The sequence below is a fragment of the Thamnophis sirtalis genome, unplaced genomic scaffold (genome assembly GCF_051295495.1).
Source record: "Thamnophis sirtalis isolate CommonGarterSnake01/CBP01778 unplaced genomic scaffold, rThaSir2_p1.2 scaffold_4, whole genome shotgun sequence".
NCBI lineage: Eukaryota > Metazoa > Chordata > Lepidosauria > Squamata > Natricidae > Thamnophis > Thamnophis sirtalis.
In genome coordinates this window covers 50663244-50682442 of record NW_028261384.1, presented here as the reverse complement: position 1 = coordinate 50682442, position 19199 = coordinate 50663244, and the positions used below count along the sequence as shown (strand labels likewise).

Sequence of the window (19199 nt, the reverse complement as noted above, 5' to 3'; positions counted from 1 at the left end):
GTTTCCAATACAGAAACCTCCAGCCTCCGAGTAGCAGTTATTGTTGCAATTTTCTTTGTTTCTTTTTGTTTCTTTTTTGTATTTCAAGTTTTTAAAAAAGCCAGATTCTTGAATGCGTTAGAAAAACACCCACAGAATGAAAGAGGAGATTTTAGTCCATAGGCTACAAAGAATAATAAAAGAAAAAAAGTAGAAGAAGAAAACTTAATCCATTCATTTTAAAAGGCTTGCATAAATTCCTTCCATGAACATAGCATTTAAAAAGTAAGATAACCCACTGTCCAGAACCATTCCAAACTTAATTCCGCCGCTTATTTCTTCTGTCCTCCAATTTAAATTAATTTTAAGTTTTTTATAGGCAGTCTCTTTTAAACGGTAAAAATTCCTCACCAGCTGGAAACACTTTTTCTTTCCGTATCCTTCCGTTTTGGAGCCGCCCCGACTTCATCAGCCTTGGCTGGATTTTTTGTCGCCAGCTTGAAGAACTTCTCTTGCATCGATCAGGGACTTTGCAATGTCCCTGAGATCAGCAAGACATATTCTTCCTGTTCACCGTCTCTGTGGGACAGTCTAGGTCCGATTGGCCACCCAGTGGCAAAAGCATCGGCTGCGGTCTCAGAGCATCGAGACCGCACATCCATATCATTGTGATGTTGGCTCCTCCTCCATCTCTTACATAATTTCTTGAAACGTTGTTAGTCTTTAAAAAAAAATACAAAAGTAATGATGCTTAATGCTATTACAGTTGGTGAAGAAGTAGCAATGCACACAGTTCTGGGGCCATTTAGGCACCTATAAAACCTGAGCTGTGCGAGCTTCATTATTTACCAATTTGCTATTCAGACCAATTCAAGATGTTGATTATTATCCTTTAAAGTGCATGGGTCCAGGAATATAAGGAGTGTCTCACCATAATGGGGCTGGCTCATCCCACTCATGCTAGTTGAAGAGACTTATGGATTCCATCTGCTAAGGCAGAGATCCCCAACCTCCAGGCTATGGCCCGTTTAAAACTGGACTGTGCAAGTGTCAGGCGAGTGTTCCATTTGTGAGAGTGGCATGCGCCTGCCACTCATACAGAACCATTTCTCTCCCCCCACCCCCTCAAGCCGGAAAGGTTGAGGATCACTATGCTAAGTAATTTTGTAAGAATGATCATAGAGCCTTTTCCTTTGTGGCCCTGACCCCAGGGGACATTGTATCACCAGAACTGAGAACTGCTCCTACCCTATTGGCCTTCGAAAAGGGTATAAAATTTAGCTCGTCCAGTTGTCTTGGGACCTTAAGGACAGCACTCACTACTGGAGGTGGCTGACAGGGTAAGAAGACCTCATTGTTGTAGCATCCATCTCTTGGTTCCTGTTTTCTTTCTTTTTTTCATAGTGTTAAAATTTAATTGTTTTTTATTCATCTTTTTATTTGTAAGCTGCTTAGAATTGCCTTTTCAGGAAAATGGGTGATATATATATTTAATAAATAATAATTTTAAGATATACAAGGACATAATATATATATATATATATATATATATATATATATATATATATATATATATATATATATATATATATATATATATATATATATATATATATATATTAGTGATCCCATCTACTAGACTTAGCCTCACCTAAATTTGGAGTGTTGTTTCTCAAGTTGAAAGAAGTTATACTATGCATCTAATAACCTGAAATGGAACATCTCCATCTATTTGTACATTCTTAAATTAACTCTAGACATTACTGTTCTGTTTTTCAGATACTTAGTGGATGAAATTAAGAAGAGAGAAGGATTTCAGTTGCTTCTGGAGGTAGGTTAAATGCACCACCATTTTGGAATTAATGATATCAGAAATGCTAAAAGGTATGAAGTATAGGCAGTATTTTAGATCATCACCTTGATTACATGCTATGCCTTATTTAGATGATAAACAATCATTCACCATGTAATTGAATTGAAACAAAATAGAAACAATTGAATTGAAACAAAATAAGGTATTTTACATAAGGATGTTTTCCGCCTTATTCTCTAGTGGTTAGAGAATCCAAGAAATGGGTTAATTTCAGTCTGCTTGCCTCGAGATTGAATTGAATGAAACTTGGCCAGGCCTCCTTTTGCACTCGGCTGATCAGTTTTTTCAATTCAGTCTGCCTAACGAGACATAATCACCTTCTCTCTTTAATTTTTCTATCATTAAAACCTGTTCCTTGATTCTCATTGCAGGTAATATGAATTTATTTGTTTGTTTGTGTTTTTTATTTTACAGGTTATTCTTGGCACACTCGTTTCCCTAGTCCGCCGGTTAGAACCACCACTTGTTTCCCTTCCTACTGGAAGGCGCTGTTAAGTTTGGCCCAATCGCCCATTTTTCCGGGCTAGCCATTCTGGATATCTGGTGTAAGGGTTGTGAGACCAGTTCTCAGGTTCCCTCGTTGGCATGCTAGGAGGCTTGCTCTGCCATCCTCTTGCCGTTTGCATTTGAATTCCGTGGGCGGGGATTGAATGGAGGCTCAGCGAATCTCCCTATTAGCTGCCGCATCCAGACTGGCCGTTGCCTGTTGCCACCGAGCCAGACGTTTTTTCTAGGAGCCTGTTGGCTGCTTGTTTGAATCCCGGCCATTTTTCCTCTGGCGCCAAATGAGCCGCTCCATTGCGTCAGCAGTTTGGTAGCTTGTGCACTGCATTGTGAGTGAGTCAGCGAGCTAATTGGCAGCGTGATTGCAATCTCACTTTGAGCTTCGGATTGTTAACCCTTTGTGGCTAAAAGTCAGTGCTTCGATCAGCATTCTCTTGAGACCAGGATTGTGGGGGTCCCATTCAGGTTTGTGGTTAATTCCTGAGGGGCTATAAGACTTCCTATGGCCGAACGATCCACCCACCGTGCCTCTGGGGAAGGCATCTCCCGAGGGAGTTTCCCCTTGGCCGGCCCTCCTTTGCCTAGAGCAGGGAGGGCTTCCACCAGGGCCGCGACTAACAAGTCTAGGGCTAAATCCAAATTGGTGGCTGCCGATAGGGGTGGAAAGTCTTGTGCTTCAGATAAACAGGCTTCTAAGAGTTCGGATGCCCCGGGGAAAACTCTCTGCTGCTGCAGTTGGAGGGCCTTCTGTCCCAGCCACATCGCAGCTCCCCCTTGTGGTCGCCCAGGGACTGGTTCCCCTGACCACATTCAGGGCCTTTCAGCCGAAGAGGTGGGCCTAGGACTAGGCTCCACACCTGGTGCTTCGGATTTGAGCGGGGTCATCAGTCCCCAAGCCAGGCAAGCCACCCCAGAAGCCAGATATGCATCACCTGAGGTGACTTTCACCTCACAACCACTGGGCTCCGGTGGGGAGGATGAACAGACCATAGCCTGCCCAGGGAATTTAGAGATATTATTTCTGCAGCCATTTCCCAGGGGGTGGATTTGGAATTGCGTAATAGATCCAAAGGCCTGAGGTCCTCTTCTAGACATTCTTCAGCGCCTACTAGGGATCCCCCTCCCCATTACACACTCACAGTGAGGAGTCTCTGTTGGGTGATGATGAACAAGGGGATCTGGAATTTTCGGATGATGAGGGTGGGCCCCTCTTCCTGGAGGTCTCTGTGGACTGGCCTTATTTAAGTTCTTACTTTTTAAAGCCAGGACGACTGTTAAAATGGGTGATAAGGATACCCCAGTAGAACCTTCCTTGGGGCTTGACTCCACTGAGATGCTATTTTCTGAACCAGTTCAGGAACAGGAGCTCATTCCCTCACCCAAGCTATTCTTAGATGTTATCCAGAGGCAGGAGGCTCAGCCAGCTGCTGTTCCTCCTCCTAGTAATAATGACAAATGGCTGTTTGGACCAGGTCCGGATCTGGAGGGGATCCTCCAATTGCCAACTGTGGATGCCCCTGTCGCAGCCTTTTCTGCCTCTGAAGGCTGAAGACCGTAAGGTGGAGCAGACGTTCCGCAAGTCGCACCAGGCAGCTGCGTGGACGATTAGGGCAGCCACGGCCATGTCCTTTTTCAATAGGATGTCTCTAGTTTGGCTCAGACAATTGCAAGCTAGGTTGGCACCTGAAAACATGCGTCTTCATCAGGATGCAAATAAACTAGTGGCGACATTGGAATATTCGGCAGATGCCATCCTGGCGGCAGCCAAATTTGCTTTTGGCTACTACCATCACTTCCCGCCATTTGCTTTGGCTGCGCCATTGGCAAGCTGACATGCACTCTAAATGGCGTTTAGCATCCTCACCCTTTAAAGGGGGAAAGCCATTTGGCGAAGCCCTATATCCCATTCTCATTGAGAATAGGGATAAGAAAAAGGTCCTGCACTTGGTGCAACGTCAGTCAGATTGCAGGGCCCAGCCTTGCTCAGCCAGACCCCAATACCACAGACCCTACTACCAGTCCTCCGATAGAGCTCAGGACAGATCAGGGTTTAGAGACAGGTCTAAACAACAGCAGCAGCAGCAGTCCCGCCGGGGAAGTCACGGTGCTGGATATCAACCCTTCCGTCGATACCACTGACTCCCAGGTTGGTATTCCCTTTGGTGGTCGACTCAAAAACTTTGTCCACTATTGGGAACAATCGACCTCGGACACTTGGGTTCTCAAGATGGATCGGCCTCACCCTAGAATTTCTCTCCACTCCCCAGAGAAGGTTCATCAGATGTTCCATCCCGAGGTACGTGACCATGAGGCCCCTCATGGGCACCAAGATTCAGCACCTTCTAGAAATTCAGGCCATCAAACCAGTTCCAGCAGGCCAGGATCGGAGGGTTTTTTACTCCATCCTGTTTTTTGTGCCCAAAAACTCTGGGGGGTGGAGGGCGGTCCTAGATCTCAAGAGGCTGAATGTGTACCTGGCGTACAAGCATTTCAAAATGCAGTCGCTGCAAACCATCTTGGGATACATTTGCCAGGGAGATTACCTGACACCAGTAGATATCAAAGAGGTATACCTTCACATGCCGATTCTATACTTGCACTGGAAGTTTCTCTGCTTCTCATAAGCGGGGCGCCACTTCCAATACTGGGCACTGCCGTTTGTCCTTTCCTCAGCCCCACGGACATTTACAAAGATTCTGGCCATGGTGATGGCCCATCTCAGGTCACGCCCCATTAGACTTCAAGCCTATCTAGACAATGTCCCAATACAATCCTCATCTTCAGAGCAGGCCCGCGGGACCTTCGCACGACAATTCAATTGCTGCAACTCCATGACTTCATGGTAAATATGGACAAAAGTCAATTAATACCGGCCATGTCCTTGACTCACCTGGGGGTGGTAATAGACACTGTCCAATGTCAGGTGTTCTTATCACCCAAACGTTGTGCCAGCATTCGAACTCTGGTGAATCAAGTACTGTCACAGAGGACAGTTCACCTCTCTGTCATCTATACATTACTCGGGAAACTGATATGTTGCATAGGAATTGTTCCCTGGCCCGACTTCATGCACGTCACCTCCAATGGTTCCTCCTTCCACATCAGTGGAGGCACAAGGGTGTTCTGAACATTACGGCTGTCCTCCAAAGTGATCCGATCTCTTTATTGGTGGACCTCCTCCGCCTTGCAGAAAGGCTATCTGTTCAGAGAACCAGATCGACTCATGATCACGATTGACGCCAGCTTGTATGGTTGGGGCACTCACACCCATTCTCAAGTGGCTCAGGGATGCTGGAGCCCCCAGGACCTGATGAACAATATAAATTGGTTAGAACTTCAGGCCGTCCATCTAGCCCTTCGAGAATTCAGTGACCTGGTGATGGGGCGGCACATGTTGATCCTCATTGATAACCGGGCCGCCAAGGCACACATCAACCGCCAGGGGAGCATGCATTCCAAGAGGTTGATGCTGGAAGCGCAGGCACTTTGCCTGTGGATGGAGTCACACCTACCCGTCAGGGCGAATCACATCTCTGGCACCTCAAACCTACAGGTGGATTGGCTGAGTTGCAAGACTGTGGATCAGGCAGAATGGCAGCTCCACCCGGATTTATTCCAGGAACTGATCCACAGGTTCGGCATGCCGATGATGGACCTATTTGCATCTCCAACCAACACCCACCTGCTTCAATTCTTCAGCAGGTTCCAGGCTCACAGGGTGAAGGGGACCGATGCCCTCCATTGTCCATGGCCCCACGGTCTTCTGTATGCATTTCTGCCTCTACTGCTAATTCTGAGGGTGATTCGCAAGATTCTTTCAGAACAGGCAGAGGTGTTGATGGTCGCTCCCCACTGGTCCCGCAGGTCCTGGTTCGCCGACTTGACCAGCCTGGCCATTGCCCCCACCCCCACCCCGGAGGATCCCGGACAACAGGATAATCCTCACCCAGGGACACTGATACACCCGGACCCTCAGTGGTTCCAGTTGGCCGTTTGGCCATTTAGGGGGACATCTTGAGACAGGACCATTTCTTAGCGCGAGTCATTCGTACTATTCAATTAGCCAGATGCCCATCCACTACACGAATGTACAATGCAACCTGGTGAACCTTCTGCAGGTGGTGCCGTCCCTGGGAGTTATTCCAAAGTCAGCTTCTCTTCCTCAAGTCTTGGATTTCCTCCAGGACAGTTTGGACAGGGGCCTGGCCCCAAACACCTTGTGGAGACAGACTGCGGCGCTTTCCACGGTTTTACACGTAGACACTGGCCGTTCTCTGGCGCTCCATCCCAGGGTTGGTGCCTTTCTCAGGGGTGCTTCCAACCTTAGGCCCCCGATGGTACATCATTACCCATTGTGGGAACTTCCCACCATACTCGAGGCCTTGATGTCTGCACCTTTTGAGCCCATCCGATCCATCAGTCTTCGTTTGTTGACACTGAAAGTGGCCTTTCTCGTGGCCATTACTTTGGCTCGCAGGATATCAGAGTTGGCGGCACTGCGGGTTCGGAGCGACCTCTTCATATTCCATTCTAACAGAGTGATCCTCCAGTTTGACCCGTCCTTCATTATGAAGGTCAACTCCTGGTTCCACAGAGCCCAAGAACTCGTGTTACCTGACTTCTGTTGTCAACCGCAACATCCTCGAGAATGGATGTGGCATCATCTCGACGTGTGACAAGCCCTGCGACTTTACATCAAATGTACTGCATCGTTCCAGTGGCCAGAGGCCCTGTTTGTCACCTTTCTTTTCGGCTCTATGGGTCAGAGGATATCATCCACCACCATTGGAAGATGGCTGAAAGCCTTTATCGGCAAGGCGTATGAGGTACAGAGGCATCCGCCACCACATCACGTCATGGCTCACTCAACGTGCAGTGCGGCCACAACTACAGCCTGGGCCACACAAGCATCGATTGAGGAAATTTTTAGAGCAGCGACGTGATAATCTCCGTTACCCTTCATCAAGCATTACAAACGAGACATCTATGCTTCAGGTGAAGCGGCCTTCGGACATCGGGTGCTGCAAGTGATTCACTCGGACTCAGGTTCCCTGGATCGGACTTCTACCCACCCTTAAGGTAGTATGCTTAGGCATATCTCATTCCTTGGATTCTCTAAACAGTGCACTGGAGAAAGACCTTTGTACTTACCTGAACAGTCGTTCTTGGTGAGCTGCGTGAGAATCCAACCCCGCACTTTGCGATTCGGTCCAGGGTCGTTGGGCCTTGGAGGTTTCGAGGTTAGTGGACTTTCAGGTGCTTTCTTCTCGAAACAGCCATTCCTTTCATTGAAAAAAACTGATCGGCCGAGTTCAAAAGGAGGCGTGGCTGAGTTTCATTTAATTCAGTGTTGAGGCAAGCAAGAAATTAACCCATTCCTTGGATTCTCATGCAGCGCACCCAGAACGACTGTTCAGGTAAGTACAACAGTCTTTTCTTAAAATAAAATCTTCCTCATTAGAATATTGGAAATAAATGTTAGTGTTGCATAGGCAAGATAAAACATGTAAAGTGTTAGATGTTCTCTTGCTAAACTGAGTAATTTAAAGGAAATGACTGCTGTGAATTCATTATGAATTTCACACCATCCTAAACTGTCATCTGTAAGGAGCCTAAAATATCATGTCCCAGTTATTTGTAAAACAATCTCTGTAGGAATTATTGAACTGACATGCGTCCCTAGTTCCCAATCTAATCTTTCCAAAATTGATGTACTTTCCACTTTGATTTCAGATTTATCAGAATTGCATCAGGGGTCAGATTGGTAAAGCTGCTATAATGTGAAGAGTGGGTAATGGGATATTAAAAAAAAACCAGGAATGTAATCATGATAGTTCTGTTCTGAAACATGTAACAATAACATAATCACTTTATATTAAGTTCTATATCAGACTGCAGTTTTCTTAAACCGACTATAGCAGCTACAGCTCAAAATCTTAGCTAAGTATTTTAAAACCTCTTTTAATTGAAATAGTAAGCTTAGAATATATAATCTTCATGCTCTTCTGTAGCATATTTCTATGCCAAAAAAGGCTAATTCTACAATCTGTTTTATTTATTATGGACATTAAGTTGCTGTCATTTAACATCAGATCTTAGTTGTCTAGTAAGTTAGATTTGCATTATGTTCAAGCCTGAAAATAACATTTCGGAACAATGCCAAAAGAAAGGAAGTGTGGTTTATTTACAGAAGTTTGTGTTTCAGGCCATGAAAGAACTATATAATGATATTATGGAACAGATCTCTAATGCTGTCCCATTATTCCTGAAAAATTAATATCTTTATATTTAAGAGTATATATGTAAAGTACCCTAATGATGCCTGCTTCATAATAAGCTATTGTAATACAAATATTGTAATACAAAAAGCAGTGATTTATTAACAGCTTCATTAGGCATTCTTCATTAGACATTTCTTAGTCACAGCCATCCTTTTTGCTTTCTTTATCTGCTTTTGAATTTTGCCCATGTTTCTGTCTTCCCTTCAGTCTTTGTCATAAATCACGTTATCCAATAGCTTCACTCATCTCAACCAAGCTATTGTAATCTGAGATCTGGCTCCGCCGATGCTCTGCATGGAATGTCAACACAAAGAGTTGACATCCAGCTCCCCTCACTTTTCAAAGGCAATCTGTGCAAACAAAAACAATTTGAGTAACAGTATGGGATTCAAGGCTATGTCCTCCCCCCAGGCTTGTTTGGATTTTTTTCATGGAATCTCTCTATAAGGTGATCAGCCTGGATATTTCTACTCTTTACCCAAGATGCCTGTGACAAGGGATAGCCCTTCCACTTAATTAAGTACTGGAGTTGCCTCCTGTGCCACCTCGAATCAAGTATGTGTTGCACCTCATAATGGGTTTGGCCCCCTATGAGCACAGGGCCTGGGGGTTCCTGGGGCAGTGGTCTCAGAGTGGATCTCATCACGGGTTTTAAGAGGCTACTATGGAATACTGGATGTACCTTCACTAGCAGTCGGGGCAGTTTCAGTTGAACTGAGACTTGGTTGATGATCTTTACTATGGGGAATGGTCCCACAAACTTTGGTCCCAGTTTCTTGCTAGGGAGTCTTAACCTCAGATATTTTGTGGAGAGGTAAACCTTTTCACAAGAACCACATCTCCAACATTTAGGTTGAACATTTGGATACATAGAGGCAAGCTTTTTAGGATCTAGGTGCCATCTATAAAACATCTTATAAAAATTTTCTCTCAAGTTTTGTGCTTGTGTAAATTTCACATTTCTTACCCAGATTCTTTCCCATGTTTCAAGCATTATTGGTTCCTCGACATTCTGAGCCCATTTTATCATACAATCCTTAATCAGTTCCGTTTCAGAATCCATCTGTACTAATACATTATATATCCTCTTTATATGCATTGAGCTTTGATCTCTTATTTGTTTAAACAAATTATCCTCAACTTTTACAAAGCCAGTTTTTTGATCTGTTTTCCACCTAGCTTGTAGTTGACCATACTGAAACCACGTTTGAACTACCTTCTCTTCTTTAAGTACCTCTAAAGATTTTAGTTCCATCACCCCTCTTTCTGAGATAAGAAGTTGTCTATAGGTGGTTCTATCGTGTTTTTGTTCTACATTCATATTTTCAATTGCATGTCTAGGAATTGCCCACATGGGCACTTTATCATTTAGTTTATGTTGATATTTTTTCCAAACCCGCAATAAAGCACTTCTTAAGATGTGATTTTTAAATTTCTTATCCGTTTTTTTGTTAAATAACAGGTAAGCATGCCAACCATATAACAAATCATATCCCTCGATATTCAAAATTCTGTCATTAGTTAGATGAATCCAATCACTAATTGCAGATAATGCCACTGCGTCATAGTATAATTTTAAGTTAGGTAATTTCAATCCTCCTCTTTCACGTGCATCTTGCATTATTTTCATCTTTACCCTCGGCTTCTTTCCTGCCCACACAAATTTGTTGATACCCTCTGCCATTCTAAAAGATTCGTATCTCTTTTAAGTATTGGTAACATTTGAAAAAGAAATAAAAATTTTGGTAAAATGTTCATTTTTACTGCCGCTATTCTACCCAGCAAGGACAAATGCAGTTTTTCCCACCTTTTCAACTCCAACTGTGTACTATGCCAAAGTGATTCATAATTATACTTGTATAATTTCCCATTTGAGATTGAGATATTAACTCCAAGATATTTAACTTTTTTAACTACCTCACATCTTAGCGTCGCCCCCAGTTCTTCCTTCTGTTTGATAGTCATATTTATAGCTATTATTTTGGTTTTTCCTAGATTTATTTTAAATCCCGAGACTTGACCATATTGATTGATCGTATTCAATAATACCCTACTAGATTCCTGCGGTTGTTCCAATATTATAACCAGATCATCCGCAAATGCACGAACTCTATATTCTTGCTATCTAATTTTGATCCCTTTTAGACCGCCCAGGCCCCGTATCTTATTCAACAGTATTTCCAAAGTTATAATAAACAATAATGGGGACAGAGGACAGCCCTGTCTTGTACCTTTTTCAATTTGAAAGGAGTCTGTCAGACTTCCATTGACAATGATCTGGGCTGTTTGCTGCTGATATATTGCACCAATTGACCGTAAAAAACCATCTCCTATCTGCATTTTTTGCAATGTCTTCAGCAGGAATTGCCAATTAACTCGATCAAAGGCTTTCTCCGCATCCAAAAATATGAATGCGGCCGGGATTTGATTGTTCTTTCCCAGGTATTCTAAAGCGTTGATAATTAATCTAACGTTATCCTTCATCTGTCTGCCCTGTATAAAACCAGTTTGATCGGTATGTATCAGTTGCTGAGTTACCCCCATTAGCCTATTTGCTAATATTTTAGTAAAAATTTTATAATCTACATTAAGTAATGAAATAGGTCTGTAATTTTTTGGTTGGGTAAGGTCTTGATCTTCTTTGGGTATCAACGATATGAACGCAGTCTTCCACGAGGGAGGCACTTTCCCTCCCGATTGAATTTTATTGAATAGTTCTCTGAGGGGTTCTACCATTTCTAACTGTAGATATTTATAATAAACAGCTGTTAAACCATCTGTGCCTGGTGCTTTCCCTAACTTTAATTGTTTAATTGCCTGCAAAATTTCCCCAGAGGTTATAGGTTGGTTCAGCTTATGCCTATGTTCTTCTCTGACTAGGGGGATTTTCTCTTTATCTAGGTATTTGTCTATATCTCCGTCCTTAATTTTATCCCCTTTATACAACTCTGTAAAAAATTCCCGAAATACCTTTTGAATCTCTTCCTGTTGAAACACTTCCTTCCCTCTGTAACACAATTTGGATACATTTCGAGCTTTCCTTTTTTTTCTAATCTGATAAGCCAACCACCTACCAGGTTTATTTGCATTGCAGAAAGTATTATGTTTAGCATATAATAAACTAGTAGCTACCTGGTCAGAGATCAGCATATCAAACTGAGATTTTAATATAGCAATTGTTTCCCTAATCTTTGTATCTCCTGGATTCAATGTTAATTCTGACTCTTTCCCTTTAATTTCCTCTTCCAATTCTTTTCGTTTTTGCCCTTGTTTGTATCTATGTATTTTATTTATATTCATTAATACTCCTCTCATATACGCTTTGCTTGCATCCCATACATATTCCAAAGATGTACCCTTGTTCATATTGAAGACAAAATATTCCGATAGCAATTTTTTACAATCATTAACATACTTTTCATATCTAAATAAGTTTTCATTCAACCTCCAGGACCTTCTTGCCTGGGCTACCCTTCCCAATTCCATCCAGACTGGATTATGGTCTGAAAGAACTCTCGCCATAATCTTTGTCTTCTTCACCCTACAAAGTAAATCATTTGTAATTAGTATAAAATCAATCCTTGAAAGAGATTGATGTCTATTGCCCAATTGGACTGCTGATAGTTCACGTAGCATCTCAGGTACTGCTCTACCATAGCATTCAGTCTATCTGCCCCCCATTGGTACTCAGGTGAAAAGCCGAGCTAAGGCCCTGGGATGACCCAATGGACCGCAGGAACTCCCTCCAGAACTTAGCTGTGAACTGTACCCCTCTGTCTGAGATAATTCTTCGAGGTACTCCATGCAGGTGGTAGATATGCTTCAGGAAGAGTTTGGCCAGCTTGTGAGCTGAGGGTAGTTGCTGCAGGGTATGAAGTGCAACTGCTTGGAGAACAAGTCTATTACAGTCCAAATCACCGTGTTTCCCCCACTTTTCAGCAACTCTACTATAAAGTCCATTGCAATCTCTTCCCACGGCCTCGTTGGCTCTGCTACTGGCTGCAGCAATCCAGGGGGGTTTCCTGATTGCTTCTTCATTGTGGTGCAGATGGTGCAACTTTTCACGTAACTGTCCACATCTTTCTTTATTTTGGGCCACCGGAACTGCCCCCGGGCTAAGTGTAACATCTTTAGGAATCCAAAGTGGCCTGCTAGTTTGGCGTGGCTCCTCTGGAGAATTAGTGTGCATAGGGGTTCTGGGACATAGAGTTTCATCCCCTTCCATGCAAGGTCATCTCTTTTTGTCAAGATGTGTTGGTTGTTTTGGAACCAAGCATCTGCTAGCAGTTCAGTTTTGAGTCTTGTGGTTAGGTCACCTGCTAGTTGGTCGGGTCGGTCATGCCATTGTCATCTGGTGGTCACTTGGGCAGCTATTTGGGTAGAGGGAATGATGGCATCCACCACCTGCTCCCGTTCACATTTGTACTGGGGCATGCGGGAGGGGGCGTAGGCTAAAAAGTTCCTCTGCCCTGGAATGTGCTTTAGTACGAAGTCGAAGCGGTTGAAATATTGAGCCCATCGGACTTGCTTGGGTGATAGTTTCCATGGGGTACTGAGAGCCTCCAGATTCTTATGGTCAATCCAGATTTTGAATGGTTTCTGGACTCCTTCCTACAGGTGTCTACAGGTTAGCAGTGCCCATCTCACTGCGAAAGCCTCCTTTTCCCATGCGGCCCATCGTTTCTCTGTGTCTGTGAGCTTGCCAGAGGTGTAGGTGCAGGGTTGTAGATTTCCTTGGTTGTTTCTTTGGAGTAGCACCACTCCCACTGCCATGTCGCTGGCATTGCTTGGTTCACGAAAGTTTGCTCGGGGTCAGGATGCTTCAGCACTGGTTCCTTTACAAACATTATTTCTAAGAAAAAAGAGGAAAATGAGCTGATTGTATGAATTGGGGGGGGGGGGGAAATCCAGCTAATTTGTAATAGTCACCCCCCAATCTTTTTTTAATCTCACAAGAGCTAATACTAAATTTAATATTCTAGGATAAAGATTACATTTGTCTGGATGTGCTAAAGAAAAAAAACTTCATTTTATTTCATCACAGCCAATGACACACTTGGCCATCTCTTCCTTCTGACAATTGGATTCTCCTTGATGATTAAATGTATTTAATATATTATTTGAAAGAAGGCAGAAATGATGTTATGAATAGAGTTACTGCCCTTTCATGAAATAATTCAGCACAGCTAGTAGTTTCTACCCATTTGGCAGGAAGAATAGACTGTAATTGAGACTGTTCACTTTAGAGTACACTCTAGTTAATTCCTTCTATCTCTTTCCTATTTTCACCCATCTCCATTCTGATTTAACCTCATAAATACTGACAGGAAGTTATGCATGTATAGCAAGAACATGTCATAAAGACTATTGTTTTAAGAAAATTGTTTTGGATAATCTCTTTCTTTCCAGTTTGCATCATTATATTTACCTGTAATTTCTTTTTCTTTTATTATATAAAATACAAAAAAAGAAAAGAAATTAAGAAATTAACGGTTGGAAAGGGAATGGGAAAAGTGGGGGTGTAATACAAGGGGGAAGACAAAAAGAAAGAAAAGGGGGCATTAACTTCCAACTCTTCCTAACTCAGTACAAGATAAACACACTCCAGCCTCGACTTTTTGCTTTTATACATTAATATATAACTATCCATTTTTATAACACCAAATCTTTCTAATCAACAAAACCAAGATCAAAGTTTCATTTTTTTCTTTATAAGCACAAATTCCAGAATTGATATCCAAATAAGAACATATTTTCCTCTTTAAATAAAGTAATCAAATTAATAATTCCTGTTTTATCTTCATTCCAGGCATTTCTCTTTGCCCCTAGTAATCTTTATAAAACGTCACCATTTTTATTTACAAAGTTTAGTATATTCTTTCAAATTCTTTAGCCTAAAAAAGGGGGTGTCTTTCCTCCTCCTTTTTTCCTTCAAGTTGCTAAACCTTTTTTTAAAGAAAAAGACACTTTTTTTCTTTTAAGTCAAAACTTTCTAATACATCTTATTCTTTAACTTTAACATACAAGCCTTAAACGTCAATATTGCATTTAGCTCCCTCCCTCCAAACTATCATTATAGAATAATTATTATTTTCTTTTATAAACATCCTTTTTAACATACAGAAATTTTTCTTTAAAATGATACATTATTTTCTTTTACTTCTTCTTAATGCAGGTACTCTGAAATATATTTTCAATAACTTTTGCCTACTTTAAAAGTTGCTTAAACATTATATATATGTTTAAAAAATAGATTTGCAAATTTTGGGTTAAATCTTTCTTTCAGTTGCACATGTCAAGCAGAGATCCTGATTCCAGTTAACTCCTTAAGTTTAAATCTCCCCCTCCGGCTTATCTTTATGGAGTAAAATCTTTTTCTTTTCTGCAAGTTTCAAAAACTTCTAGTCCTTTCAACTTTATTAATGTCCTTAAAGAAAAAGTCCCAAATTTGTCTATTTTCTCAAAGCTCTTCTATCAATTGTGTTGAGAGGTTTACATTTGTACCAAAGCAGTGAGGGTAAAAATGAAAGTTAATGTCCAGCTTTTCCAAAACTGCGATAAACTCTTCTGTGTTTTCATTTTCAACTTGTGAAGTTGGCTCTGCAATTTAGATGGATAGGGGCTCTTTTAAATTGACAAAATTAGGCAAAATTTGCACAAATTGGAAGAGTGAAGAGATATCTTCAGATGAAAATGTTACTAAAAAAATATTAGAATATGCATAAATGAATAGATTAACACTTGCAATTAAAGGAAAGGAAGAATCGGATTATTATAATATATGGGAGTTATTTTATAATGTATCATAAATTTATATAAATTAAGAAGAAATGTTTTAACGATATGTTAAGTTTTAAGTATCACTATTAAAATAAGAATAAATACACATAATGTATATGGTGATAAACTTTAACTATTATGACACAAAATTTTACACTGTTTAATGAATGGCGCAGTGGTTAAATACAGCACTGCAGGCTACTTCAGCTGATTGCAGTTCTGCAGTTTGGCTGTTCAAATCTCACTGGCTCAGGGTTGACTCAGCCTTCCATCCTTCCGAGGTGGGTAAAATGAGGACCCAGATTGTTGTTGGGGGCAATATGCTGACTCTGTAAACCGCTTAGAGAGGGCTGAAAGCCCTATGAAGCGGTATATAAGTCTAACTGCTATTGCTATGATGAAATGTTATATTAAAAGAAAATTTTTAAAAAATGTAAAAAAAACCTGACAAGATAGAATAAATAGTCTTTGAAGGTGAATAAGATAAGGAAGGCATAACTTACTGTCGATTTCGACTTCTCTTCAGCCCCTGAACAGATTTTAGCTTCTCCCCTCCCAGCTCTTGGCATGCAGACAGCTTTGCAGTTCAACTCCAAAAGCAATCTGCCAGCTTACAGCTGTTTTGAAGGGTCCTGAGGAGAAGTTCTTCGATACACCCTGACTGGGTGGGTCATAAAACTGATGGAATATCATTCCCTTCAGTTAAAAGGCAGAAGAGCCACACCTTAGAGAGAAATCCTTCAGAGATCTCCTGGTGCATGTGTTCAGTTAGTCATGTTACCAGGAAGTCCACCTGTCATTTATTAAAGTAAGTCATCATATAATGACATAGAACTACATTCATGCTAAAAATGCACCATACAAATTTAATAGATATAAACTATCAGAGATTATCAAATGGTTAATTATCATCTTATGTAGAAATGTTGAATTAGATTAACAATCTTTAATGGGATTGATACCAAAACCTTTGTGTGCACTTGTCTGTGTGTGAATTGAGGTAAGATTGCTCTCTACCCATGTTCATAGACTGGAATAGGCATGGTAACAGGTCAGCCAATGGGGACTGTTTGGAAACTGAAACAATATTTGCTGTGTGATCAACAAGGAGACAGCAAGGAGCCTAGGCGTTGCTTAGCTCTGCAGTTCTGAGTCTGTGCTGAGTTCAAAACTAGTCTGCTGCTCTGAACTGAAACTTTCTCTCCTCTGTGTTTGCTTTTATTTGCTACCATGTTGGAAAACCTGTTTTTGGTATTATATATTTACTTTGTGTTATGTTATATATAAAGAGAACATAATGAATTCTGCTGAATCAGATATCTGTGTGTGCTTTCTGGATATGATTGCTGTTGCAAACTTTGACAGACTCTTACATTTGTATTGATTTAGTAGTCTGGTCAATTTTATTTTTATATAATGAAGATTAATTTTCCTTACCTTTTCAGCCAGAATATGCAAATGTTTGTTTCTGGTATATTCCACCTGGCCTGAGAAAGATGGAGAAAGGACATGAATTCTGGGAAAAGCTCAGTGGTGTGAGTATTATTGTCTGCTAAGAAATGTCTTTTCAATAACCAGATTCCTGGTTTTTTTTTAAAATAGATACATAGCAAACAACATTTTTACCAATGGTTTGCATTAGCACATTAATTCAACTGTGTCTGATGAATATTTCCTAGTACCCATTTCTTTAAGACACAATAGAGAGACTTGTTAGGGAAGATGTTGGAAATGTGCATTGGTTTAGAGATTTATGCTTCTTTTATGGTTTGTGATAAAATTAAGCTCTGGTCTTGTAAATATTCACAGAATTAAGACCATCTGAGTCTTAATTTGAACTACAGATAAGAATTTATAGATTTTTGAAAAACTTTACCATGATCTCAGTTTAGGCAAGGCCAATTAAATTTCTCTATTCATATAATGGATGCAGACATTATGCCATTTTTTTTACTTGCTATCAAGGCTTGTAACAGATGGCAGAGCCAAGGGAAGATGAACGACATTGTCTGCATCCATTGTCTAAACACAGCATTCATTACCTGTTTTAGACATTTAACATTGTCCTTGGGACTTACTTAGCATTATTGGTAGATATTATCCCCAGGAAAATGTTTAGAAATAATTTCCAATGTCAAATAGCTTGCATACAGTGCAGAGAATATAGTAGTTCATGCTGCTCGCAGAAGCCTGTTTAACTCTATATTTAATATTTGAAATATTAGGCAATAAAATTGGATTAGCATTAGGAACATCCTACATTCTACAATATTTTTTTTTTTTTTTTAAATGTTTTATTCATTTTCATTTTCAATTTTGTACATTCACTTATATACTGGATATTGGTATTATAATCGTAAGAAAAACAAAAAACAAACAAACAAACAAACAAACAAACAAAAAAAAAAAACACCCCCAACCGAAAACCCCACCTATCACTTTCACACATCCCTTCTTCTCCCCCTCCAACTTTCCTTTCTCCCTCCAGCAATCACCCCTCCTACTTCCCTTTCCCCTCCTATCTTCTTTTCTCGCCTTTCTCACCCTCCTTCCCCTCTCATCCTCCTTACATTCCCCTCTTCCTCCCTCCCTACTTCTCCCTCTTCTTTTCCTCTACTTCTCACTGTGGTGCATTTCTCTATTCCTTACACCCAGAAAAAAAAAAGGAAAAGAAAAAAGCAATAAGAAAAAAAAAAAGAGAAAATTGAAAAGAAAAGATAAGGAACAGCAGTATACAAGTGTATTCTTCTATATATTGAAGCTATATCTCCACCCACCCACCCACCCCCAATAAACCCCCCTCCCTAACCCCCTCCGACTTCCCAGGTCACACGCCCGGCACAGTTCAGTACCATTCACCTTCAAAGTATCTTATTAACAATAATAATGAAAATAAAATAAAAAGAACACTCCGAAAAAGAAAACAAAAACAAAAAAGTAAATAAAGTAAAATTAAAAAACTCTTTTGCATTATGCTCAGCCTCCCATTATTCTTCAAATTTTAAACAGTATAAATCATTCCATTTATATTTTGTCCTCGTCCCTTAGTTCTTTGATATTTACCCTGATCTTCCTATAGAGTCTCCAGATAGTCTTTCTTAAGCTTATATTCAAATATTAGTTTATACAAAAATCAATTTGTCTTCATATTTTCGCTGCTCATCTTCCTATCCTTCGTTTCACGTCTCTATTCCTCCCTAGCCCAGATTGCATAAGATTATACTTCAGACTTGTAGATTCATAAAACATATGCCCAAAATTCATACCAGTTCGTTCAATCCCAAGATTCCTTCATCAATATCCCAATCCACCTTCCTTTCTGTTCCACACTCCATTCACCCCAAACCGCGATTCAAATAAATCTTAGTCCCCGCTATCCTCACAGAAAACACTTCGTGCGCAGTTCGGATTTAAACTCAAATAAATCTTGTAAAAGTCCCGTATCAGTACACAGCTTTACCATTTCATACCAAACAGAAATCCTAAAGTTTTAATCAGTCCAAAAGCTTAGAAAGTATTTTAAAAACATCACTGGGTCTGTATTCTTTACTCTTCTGTCCTTCCGGGAAGAAAAGGCAACCCTCTGCCTTATAACCACATGTCCCGCTGCTTTGAAGATATAACTGAATGCTCAGTTTCCGCTCTTCTGCCTCTCCAGTAGGGGGAGAGTAACTCCCTCCTTCTTGTAGTCAAATGAGTTGCTGCTTGTCTTTCCTTCACCTTGTTCTTCCGCATTTCCGGGTGAGTCAGAAAGCCCCGCCTTCAGAGTTTTATAATAAAAG

The 19199-nt window shown here is 40.9% G+C and overlaps 1 protein-coding gene across 1 annotated transcript in view; it reads left to right on the top strand.

Annotated features, from left to right (window-relative positions):
• Positions 1-19199, top strand: part of GADL1 (GAD like acidic amino acid decarboxylase 1) — a 146696-nt gene that overhangs the window by 87713 nt on the left and 39784 nt on the right. The window contains exons 13-14 of the mRNA XM_087712897.1: positions 1759-1810; positions 16863-16952. Of these exons, the coding sequence (XP_087569023.1) occupies positions 1759-1810; positions 16863-16952 (142 nt within the window). The remainder of the gene's footprint in view (positions 1-1758; positions 1811-16862; positions 16953-19199) is intronic.